Source organism: Hyperoodon ampullatus (assembly GCF_949752795.1).
Source record: "Hyperoodon ampullatus genome assembly, chromosome: 10".
NCBI classification, from domain to species: domain Eukaryota; kingdom Metazoa; phylum Chordata; class Mammalia; order Artiodactyla; family Ziphiidae; genus Hyperoodon; species Hyperoodon ampullatus.
The window spans coordinates 40,510,696-40,521,735 of NC_136923.1; the positions used below are offsets into that span (position 1 = coordinate 40,510,696).

Here is an 11,040-nt window from a genome sequence, read left to right on the forward strand (position 1 = left end):
AGGGGCATCGGGGTCTGGGTCCTGATGCTCCCTGCTGTCCTCAGCCCCTGCCCTGCAGGCCTCAGGTGTCAGGCTGCCCCATCCACCTCAACCACTCAGACAGTGCTGAGCCCCCTGCTCTTCCCCATCTCTGCACCTGGTCCCTCTGCTTGCCCTGCCCTTCCATCTGGGGAATGCTTCCCTGACCTCCACAGAAATGGCACCTCCTCCTCTTGGCTCCCACAGCCTCAGGAAGTCTCTTCTGATTTGCCCCCAAGTGACTTCGTGTCCAGTGCTCTGGTTGAGTCACCAGGCAGGGATGGCCAGTGCTCGGGGGTGGAGGGAGCACAGCTGAGAGAGATAATGAGCCAAAGTGTTAGAGGGGCCCAGAGGCCATGAAGCAAATTCTGATCCAGTCTCCCATGGAATGGCCATGTGACTGGAGGCCTGTGGGACTCTTGGCAATTGGCTGGGGCACTTCGGAAGGTGGCAACGGGGAAGGATGGAGCTGGTTGCGCACTCAGCCTTGGAGAAGGAAGGAGGGGTGGGCTTCTGTGCAACCTGGTTTCACAGTCCAGGTGTTGCCCCAGTGGCCTCTTGGTCAAGCTTTGTCCTTTCCCCAAGTCAAGGGAGGAAAAGAAGGTGATTACAGTAGAAAATAATTAGCAATACAGATGGTTACTGGGTATTATGAAACCCTCCCTGTGCATTCCTGTCTCTGGGCCTTTCCATTTTGCTCACCCTTCAGACTGAAGTCCCCTTCCCCATCCTCCCTGGATCCCGTGTAGAGTTCTCTGCCAGGTCCTCACACTGCACTTCCTGTAATGGGGTCCTGCCTTCCATGCCTCCAGCATCTGTCTTTCCTGGTTTAGTCCTCATAGTCTATCAGAGCGGAGGTCTTCTCAGGAAAGACACCACAGCCCCCCTTGTCCCCAGGCAGGTTGCCCCTGACTCCACATCTGGTCCTTGAGAAATCCTCATGTACCCTTCACCCCAACAAAGTCAGGTATGAGCCCTGACCCTACATCACCCACTCCTTTGCTCCTCTCAGCCATCCTTCCTGTCCAGACACTTCATGGGAAAGAGAACTGGACCCTAGGCTGCTGTGTCCCCAACTGTGGGGACACCCACTAGCTCTCTCTGATTTGACCAGCTGATGAGTAAAATGAGACCCACAGGCAATATCATTCCAACAAGGCCCTCCCACCCTCTGAAAAATGACAGACCTGGACGTGGATCAACTGCCCCCAACTCACCCACCACGCTCGCCCTTCTACAGGGACAAGGGGATGGAATTCAGCGCCCCCTCCTGCCCTCTGCAGTGAGCAGGGAAGGCAGCCATGGCTGCTGTGAGGGTGGGAATTTGGGTCAGGGATGAAGGTCAGGACCCTCTGCTCAGGGTCAGCTTCCTCCTTTCCCTTGTACCACTTCATGTGAAGCAAAGAGCTGTGGAGGTTATGTCCTCCTGGAAAGCCCTCAGCTAGGCTGGGATTTCCCAGGCACGGGCCTTGGAGAAGGAGAGCAGCTAGCAAGAGGGCAGCGCTACCCCACCTCGATCAAACGCCTAACCAGCTCCTCTCCGCAGCATCTGGGGCTGTGTGACAAGGTGAGCTGGGCCCAGGTGGAGGCTGAGTAGGGAGGTGCCTGAGCTTTGCAGAAGAGGATCAGGCTTAGGCCCAGCCCCAGACATGGAGCAGACTGGTGGGCGTGGGTACCATTCCCGTGAGTGGGGTTTTACCGGGGACATGGGTATAGAGAGGGCAGCTGGGGCGCCCAGGCCAGGCCTGTCCCCAGAGAGCCTAAGAGGGTATCCTCTCCCCAGAGGGGACTCTGGATGCCTCAGATACATCTGAGAAGGCACATCCTCCCTCTTTCTTCTACCAGAACAAAGACCTGCAAACCCCAGGGACTCAGGGTCGGCCTCCAAGAGACCATGTGCTGCAAGCAGGAAGCAGGTCAAGCCTATCTGGACCCCAGCTTCCAGGAGGATGGAGTGAGACGGGGCACTGCACACGAGGCCCACACACCTTCACCTTTCCTGGGTGCCTCTGTGGTCCCTCCCCACAGCCTGGCTTGTCTTAGTGAAGGTCAATGCATCTGGTCATAGATGCCCTGGGAAGGCAGAAACTGCCCCTCCAGAGGCACCGAAGGGCTGTTCTGGGGGTCCCCTTCTGCTCTGTATTCCCACTCTCTTCCTTCCCTTCCTGGGCTCTACCCTGCCCTGTGACTGCTCACGGCTGAGGGCAAGGACTCAGGCATTTTCGAGTCAAGTACCCAGGGAGATAAGTTCTCTCAGAATGGCTTCCAGGACCTCTTTCCTGTGTTGTGACAAGTGTGGAGTCACCACTGGCCAGGACCGGCTACGTCATCTGCAAAATGAGAATGTGGGGCCCCTTGTGCAAAATCATGGGAATTTCAAGACCTCAAGCATAAGTCAAATCTCCAAAATTTACAAGCAGCTCATGCAGCTCAATATCAAAAAAACAAACAACCCAATCCAAAAATGGGCAGAAGACCTAAATAGACATTTCTCCGAAGAAGATATACAGACTGCCAACAAACACATGAAAGAATGCTCAACATCATTAATCATTAGAGAAATGCAAATCAAAACTACAATGAGATATCATCTCACACCGGTCAGAATGGCCATCATCAAAAAATCTAGGGCTTCCCTGGTGGCGCAGTGGTTGAGAGTCCGCCTGCCGATGCAGGAGACGCGGGTTCGTGCCCCGGTCTGGGAGGATCCCACGTGCCGCGGAGCGGCTGGGCCCGTGAGCCATGGCTGCTGAGCCTGCGCTCCGGAGCCTGTGCTCCGCAGGGGGAGAGGCCACAGCACTGAGAGGCCCGCCTACCGCAAAAAAAAAAAAAAAAAAAAAAAAAAAAAAAAAAATCTACAAACAGTAAATGCTGGAGAGGGTGTAGAGAAAAGGGAACCCTCTTGCACTGTTGGTGGGAATGTAAATTGATACAGCCACTATGGAGAACAGTATGGAGGTTCCTTAAAAAATGAAAAATAGAACTATCATACGACCCAGAAATCCCACTACTGGGCATATACCCTGAGAAAACCATAATTCAAAAAGAGTCATGTACCACAATGTTCATTGAAGCTCTATTTACAATAGCCAGGACATGGAAGCAACCTTAGTGTCCATCAACAGATGAATGGATAAAGAAGATGTGGCACATATATACAATGGAATATTACTCAGCCATAAAAAGAAACAAAATTGAGTTATTTGTAGTGAGGTGGATGGACTTAGAGTCTGTCATACAGAGTGAAGTAAGTCAGAAAGAGAAAAACAAATACCGTATGCTAACACATGTATATGGAATCTAAAAAAAAAAAATTGTCATGAAGAGCCTAGGGACAAGACGGGAATAAAGAAGCAGACCTACTAGAGAATGGACTTGAGGATACGGGGAGGGGGAAGGGTAAGCGGCGACAAAGTGAGAAAGTGGCATGGACCTATATACACTACCAAACGTAAAATAGATAGCTAGTGGGAAGCAGCCGCAAAGCACAGGGAGATCAACTCTGTGCTTTGTGACCACCTAGAGGGTTGGGATAGGGAGGGTGGGAGGGAGGGAGACGCAAGAGGGAAGAGATAAGGGGATATATGTATATGTATAGCTGATTCACGTTGTTATAAAGCAGAAACTAACACACCATTGTAAAGCAGTTATACTCTAATAAAGATGTTAAAAAAAAAAAAAGAATAAGTCATTACCAAGTACAAAGCCCTTCTGAGCACAGGGGCCTGTGTGACTGCACTGGTGACACACTCGTGACGCTGGCCCTGCCCCCAGCCCCCAAAATACAGTCATGGCAGGAAGAGCTCCAAGTACCTGCTTCAGGAGTTCCTCAGATGGCGGAGATTTTAATTCCCTGGGAAATACAACACACACTTATCACTTTGATTTACTGGTTCTTGGAAGTCTTCTTTAAGAAATAAAGAAAGGCTCTAAACACACACAAACATACACAAGTGTAGCAGCGCTGACTATAGCAACTCCCATTGCTTAGAAGGGCAACCAGGCCCCAGGAGAGCAAGGGACAAGGGGGCTCAGCAAGGCTGCGGTAGGGACACGTGGCAGGGCTGGGACTGGACTCCAGGCCAGTGCTCTTTCCATCGCCCACAGCACCCACAGCTGTCCAACTCTGGGGGAATCTGGAGCTCGTGACAGGGCCCATGACCTCCTCTCCAGCCCAGCACCCCACTGTCCCCAGCCTGTTCAGGCCCAGTGGGGCCCACACAGCAGACTGCTTCCTGGGCTGGAACAGCCTCCTGCAGCTGCCCAGCCCAGCCGGCCTGACCTCCAGAGTCCTCGCTCCTCAGGACAAGCTCCCCTGTGCTCTGAGACATCGAGTGTGGGGTGGAGAGCTGGGTAGCCGGCCCTGTGAGCTGAGGAAGGGAGGGTCAAGGGACTTCCCTGGTGGTCCAGTGGTTAAGACTCTGAGCTCCCACTGCAGGGGGCGCAGGTTTGATCCCTGGTCGGGGAACTAAGATCCCTCATGCTACGCGATGCAGCCAAAAAAAAAAAAAAAAAAGAATAAGGAAGGGAAGCTCAGGATCGTCCCAGGCCCTCCTGAACGGGCACCAGAAGCTGAGCCAGGAAAGACAGGAGCACCCGGGCTCCAAAAGTGCCCTTCTCAGCTTTTCTACAAGGAACAGGAGATCTAGACAGTGTCCACAGAAGACAAATGGGAACTCCTCCAGAAAGTGGATCTTCTGCTCTCCTGGGGTCAGGACAGATGGGACAGGTCCCAGGGAAGTTGGCTCTGATGACTGACATGCTATAAAATGTTCCAGGGCACAGACCCTGAAGCCAGAGTCCAAGTTCAGGTCCTAGCTCTGCCCCTCACTGGCTGTTTACTTTTGGGCAAGAAGCTCCCAGTCTCTTTGTGCCTCCATTTTCCTCTTGGTAAATTTGTCCTTGGAAAGCTCACACCTCGGGTGGCTGATCAAGGATGAGGTCTGATAAAGGAGTAAACCCTGGGAAAGAACTTAGGGCACTGGTGCTGGAGGGTGGACAGAGCATAACTGGGAGAGATAATGGGCCCAAGTGTTAGAGGGACCACAGGCCAAGAAGGAGATTCTTGTACAGTTTTCTGGAGGAGTGACCATGTGGTTGTGAGGCCTGGGGTAGCTCCTGGACTCAGCCGGCCTGCGGGACTCTTGGGGGCACGGCCAGGGCACCTCAGAAGGTGGCAACCAGGAAGGATGGCACTGGTTGCATACTCAGCCTTGGAGAAGGAAGGAGAGGTGGGCTTCTTTGCAACCTGGTTTCACATTCCAGGTGTTGCCCCAGTGGCCTCTTGGTCAAACTGTGTCCTTTCCCCAAGTCAAGGGAGGAAAAGAAGGTGATTACAGTAGAAAATAGTTAGCAATACACATGGTTAGTGGGTGTCTGTAATCCTCCCTTTGCTTTCCTGCCTCTGCACCATTGCATTTCCTAAACCTTAGGACTGAGGTCCCCTTCCCCATCCTTCCATGGGGACAGGCAACCGGTTGTTCAAGGACAAGGTCTGATAAAGGAGTCAACCCTGGGAAAGACCTTGGGAGCAACTGGCCTATAACTGATGCTCCATAAAGAGCAGCTGTTAGTATCAAGAGGCCAGAAAGCCATCCCCAGGGCTACCCAGGGACGTCCCCAGGGCTACCTCCGGACATGCTCACTTGGAGAAGCCTGGCACAGCGCAGGCCATTATCAGTCCTTAGACTCTGGAGTCAGGCCGACGTGTGTTTGAATTCTCGGTTTGCCTCTCACCAGCTGTGACTTCCTTGCAAAATACTCTGCTCTGGTGGAACTCTCAGCAGCAAGGGAGAGTAAACCCAGCTACAATGACCTCAGAGAAACCCACGTGGCTCCATTTTCCTGCAGTTCTCTCTCCAGGCTCTTGCTTAGAGAGAGAGAGAGCGAGAGAAGCAGGGGGAGAGGGAAGCGGGGGGCGGGGGGGGGGGGTGGTGGTGGATAAAGGAGCAGCATCAAGAGAGGGAGGATCTCTGAGGCCACAGTAGCTGTGCCCTGAGATGGTCAAGCTGGGCCCTGGGCACTCTCCCCACGCCCCCTCCTAACCCAACAGAGGACACACCAGCCAAGAGATGGGAGCAGAGGCTCCTACAGAGGCTGCTGCAAGAGTGTTGTCACCACCTCGTCCCCAACCTGGAGCTCCCACCTTTCCCAGCTCCCCTCTATTTCCCCGCCCGGTCTGGTTGAGCCAGCCATCCTTTCCCATCATGCTCTGCACTTAAAACCCCCAACTGGACAAAGCACAGCCTCACCTGTGTTTAGACACATCCTCATCCCGGCCCCAGAGCCCAGGACTTCCAGGCAAACAGAGCAGAGTGGTTAAGAGAAGGAGCAGGGCCAGGGCTGAGTGCCCTGGCTTCTGGTCCCCCGGTCCCGGCCTCTATCCAACCTGCTGACCACCTATGTCAACTTAAACCAGACTTTCACCAGCTGCCCCTCCTTCTCTTTGTCTGTAAAATGGAAGATTTCTTACAGTGGCACAGAAGGCCCTCCTTTCCCCCATGGAGAAATTCCTCCCATCCAAAGTTCAAGGTGAGGTCCAGAGACTCAGTCTCCATAAAGCCTTCCCCGACTCCTGGGGGTAAAGGGGGACAGCAGCCGTCCACATCATACCCGCTCCTCCGGACATGCTCACTTCGAGAAGCCTGGCACAGTGCAGGCCATTATCAGTGTCCCCCTGAGAAGTCCCACTTTTCGGATCCTCCCTCATGGAATCTCACTCATGTGCATGAGGACGAAGGAAGCAAGATGTGTCCTGCATCTTCTTTTTGCCTACTTGGGGACTGGAAACCTTCCAGACATGTGTCGGTGGGAATGCTCTGTCCTTTCTATGTCCTAGAGTGCAGTCATTTAAAAAGAATGATGTGTAAACTCCACAAATATCCATCAATAGTTAAAGTAAATGTATTCCGGTATATTCGGACAGTGGAATACTAACTAAGCAATAAAAATTTGGCCAACTATAATACATACAAAAACATGGTAGATTCTCACAAACATGTTGCATGAAAAAATTGTGCACAATACAGTATATATGGGTTTTGTTTGTTTGTTTGTTTTTGACTACAATTTCTGCCCTAGAAATTAAGTTTCTAAGACATAGTTCGTCATGTGTGCAACACTGTCTACATGAGTACATTTGGAGCAGTATTTTTTTTTATTTATTTATTTTAATTTATTTATTTATTTTTGGCTGTGTTGGGTCCTCATTGCTGCACGCGGGATTTTCTCTGGTTGCGGTGCGTGGGCTTCTCAGTGCAGTCCATGATCACTGTCTCAGAACCCACCACCTGCATTGTCTAGCCTGTCAGGGAATCAACCTGCCTTATCGTCTCTGCAGAGACTCCATCCCAGTCGCCCCACACTCTGCCAGCCTCTTGGGCAACCCTCCCATTCTCTCTTCTCTCTTCTCCCCTTGGCCACTGCCCTGGGGTGACACCCCCTTGCTGGGCCCCTCAGGATTCACCCCTCATGAACACAGACACACATACACACACACTCACACACTGAAGCCAGTGATGGTTAAGATGGACACGGATCTGCTCATTCATGTTAAAACCATCACTTGCTCCCTAGTGCCCTTTAGTACCTGGGTCTGTCCATCTCTCCACTCCTACCTGACCCCACCACTTGCATGCCTGCCTAGAGCACTGAGCAGAGTGTCACTCCTCACTCTACCTTGCCGGAGCACCCTCATCTCCCCCATACTGGGCTCAGGTCCCCTCCTTTGCACGTCCATAACACTGTGGACATCACTCCCCAATGGAACTCACCATCCAGAGTTTTACTTTCAAGGAAAATTGACAAGCCAAGGGTACCATGGCCTGAGACCCAGTGCCATTCATAAAAGGGTCTGTCACCTTCTCACAAAGGTAAGAGGTGTCTAATGGTCAAAGAGCAGACCCTCTTACCAGTCAATCACTTTTGAAGGTGCTGGCAAGGCCTGCAGACCTCCCAGCCAGGGGCCAATTACATATCCCGTCTCAAGGGCTGAGATGAAAAATATTTTTTAAAGAAACATTGTAAATTAACTATACTTCAATAAAATTTTTTTAAATAAAAAAATATATATATTCAATTTTTTTTGTTGTCAGTGTTCATTTAGGCATGTTCATGGCCTGGTCCATGGCATGGGAGGGACCTGAGAATGGAGACAATGTCCTAGACCTCTTGGCCCTGCTGCCTCACAACATGCCCTTCTGGAAAGAACAACCATTCTTGTATTTTGCATGTGCAATCACATATATACACAGAAAAACACACACTCTCACAGACAGACAGACAGACACACATACACACACACACACACACACAGGCACATATAGGAGACCTCCCATAGTTAAGGATTTGGTCCCAGTAAGTGGGAGGAGACGAGACAAGTGAAATTAAATAATGGCGGAATTTGCTTTCAGAATATTTTATTTTTCAGAGTCCAGAAACTTGAGCCAAGGCAGACACCTGTAGGATTCTTCCATGGGCCCACAATTTACCCAAAATAGTGGATTAGCGGGCCAGCTATCGGACCAATTTTCCCCAAAATTTTTCCGAACTTCTTACGCAGCCGCTTAAATCTCCCAACACTCTGCAGCTGTGAACCAGGAAGAACCAGGTTACTTGTGGGGAATGGACCCAGGGGTAACACAAGACTGCTCCCCACCTGGACACCCCTTTCCAGGACCACACCAGGAGACTTGGGGCCCCAGTTTGCCCTCTAGCTATGACATTTGGAGCACAAGGTTGAATCCCTACACCCACAGACAGATGAGGAAACTGGGGTCCACAGACAGCAAGGGGATTCCCAGGGTCACAAGCCTATCCCAGCAAAGCTGGACGGGAGTAGGGACTGAAAGCACATTACTCTAGTCAGTGCCTCTCAGGATTCAGCACAGTCAGAATCCCCTGGAGGCCTTGTGAAAATACAAATGGCTGGGCCCCACCCCAGAGTTTGATTCGGGAGGTCTGGGTGCGGCCTGGGAATCTGCCTTTCTGTCAGGTTCGTGGGTGGGGACCCCACTTAGAGAACCACAGCTCTAAGGGATGGCAGAGCCAGTCCTGGAGTCCTGGGGCTCAGGTGAGAGAGGGGCCAGGGTAGGAGGGTCTTTCTCTGCCCTGGATGGGGCAGCGGGTAATTGGTCTAAAGGGTGTTACACAGTCCAACCCCCCCAGCAACCCCTGCAGCTCAGAAGGGGCCACTCACCTCTTCACAGGTGATGTTCATTTGGCCCTTGACCTGGTCCAGAGTGACTGTCCCCACACACTGTTTCACCAGCTGGAAGGGGAGGCTTGGGTCAAACTGGAGCCACCAGGCCATAACCTCCCAGCCTCACACCAGGGGCTGGAAATGGTCCCCAAGCTCCTGTTCAGCTCCCAGGGAGCCCCCAGCCCCCAGCCTCACCCCATTCTCCTTGAAGTCACACTGCTCCGGGGGCTGCTGCGATGTCCTGGGGCACACGGTCTCCTTCACCGTGAAGCTTACAGGCTTCGGGGTGTCCGGGTCGCCATCCTGGTCAAGGATCAAAGTAAGGAGACTGGGCTGAGGTCCATGCTTCCTTCTCTGATCTGTCTCCCTGCCCCCACCTAGACGGCAGCCTCTCCAGCCCCTCCTGTGTGCCTGGCCCCTGGCTTGGTGCTGGGTGCACAGGGAAGGGGACAGAGCCCACTCCTGGCCTAACAGGCACACAGAGAGCAGGAGCGGATCTCACACCAGCTCTGATGAGAGCACCTGCACCTCTGAGGGGCTGAGGGAAGTCAGGGATCACCTGCAGGGAAAGACCTTGTTACTGGAACCTCCAGACTGAGCAGAGCCCTCCCTGGTAGGGAGACAACGAGGAGCAGAGGGACTTTAGCAGGGAGGCCACATGGCAGAGCCAGTGACCACCCTCTATCGCTGGAGCTCCCAGAAGGCCCTTAAGCCTGAACAGGGTGTACACGGCGCCTGTTCCCACAGCAGAGATGCTAAGGCAGGAAGCCTCATGCTGCGAGGGGACCCAGCTCTGGGAAGGTTTCCTGGAAGAGGTGGGAGCCCACCTAGAGGGAGAAGTACCTCCCTGACAGGAGGTACAGCCTGAGCAGAGGTGGTGACAGTGTGGCCAGGGCTGGTGGGAGACAGCCCCCTCCCCAGGGTCCTCCTGACTCACGGCCTTGGGAGGCGGGTCCAGCTCCAGGAGGCGGTAGAGATTAGCTTCTGAGGACCGCTCGTTGAGGCGATCCACAGCATGAAGCACAGCTTCCCTGTAGCTGAGGGTCTGGGCGCTGGCCGAGGGCATCACTAGTCCCAGCAGCAGTAGCCACAGTGACCACCGCCCCTGGGTGCACAGGGGAAGAGGACACAGGGTGAGGCTGGCCCACTGGGTCTCCATGGTCCCCAAGTCGGCCTCCTCCCAGCATGCAGGACCCTCCTTTATGCTCAACCTGGGCCTGATGCAAAGGCTCAACCAGGAGCCTTTCTGACCTGCCCCATCCCTGGCTACCTTCCAGGGTGTTGTCCGGGCTTTCTTCAGCCCCTGCGTTGCCTCACAGAATTGCTGGGCAGTGGGAGCGGGAAGCCTCCTGTGGAAGGTGAAGAAATGGTTTCTCCATCTCCCTGACAACGTCTTGGCCTCTCCTGGGGCCCATGGGGAGTGTCATAGGCAAGGTTGCTCAAGAGCATTGAGTCCTCCAGGAGAGGGAGGACCAGGCTCTGTCTTACATCCCCTCTGCCTCCACACTCTGGCCTCCTCAGGAACAGGGTAAAGGAGTGTATTCAGCACAAACCTCCAACTCCAGGCAGTGCCTGGAGCCCAAGAGGCACTCAGTTAAAGTTTGATGAATGAAAGACAGTACCAATTCCTTCTAGAGTCTTATCCGCCCAGCCTGTCCCTAGGCAGACTTCAACCTCCACCATCCTGTCTTCTGGGTCCTGCCCTCAGCCAGTCAGGGACTTGGCTCCATCTGTCTCCTGTCCTGGATTCATCCCCACTGTTTTCCGGGTTACATAGTTCTCCACAGGTCCCCACCAGACATGGCCTGTTCCCCTGAACCCTC

General features: G+C 53.2%; 1 protein-coding gene across 1 annotated transcript; it reads right to left on the reverse strand.

Annotated features, from left to right (window-relative positions):
• Nucleotides 1–8,503: 8,503 nt before the first annotated feature.
• Nucleotides 8,504–10,376, reverse strand: LOC307058894 (cathelicidin-6-like; the record flags this gene model as incomplete). The annotated part of the gene is made up of 4 exons (XM_079712598.1): nucleotides 8,504–8,605; nucleotides 9,215–9,286; nucleotides 9,413–9,520; nucleotides 10,155–10,376. 4 exons carry the CDS (start codon nucleotides 10,374–10,376, stop codon nucleotides 8,504–8,506), a joined length of 504 nt encoding a protein of 167 aa, XP_079568724.1.
• Nucleotides 10,377–11,040: the final 664 nt, after the last annotated feature.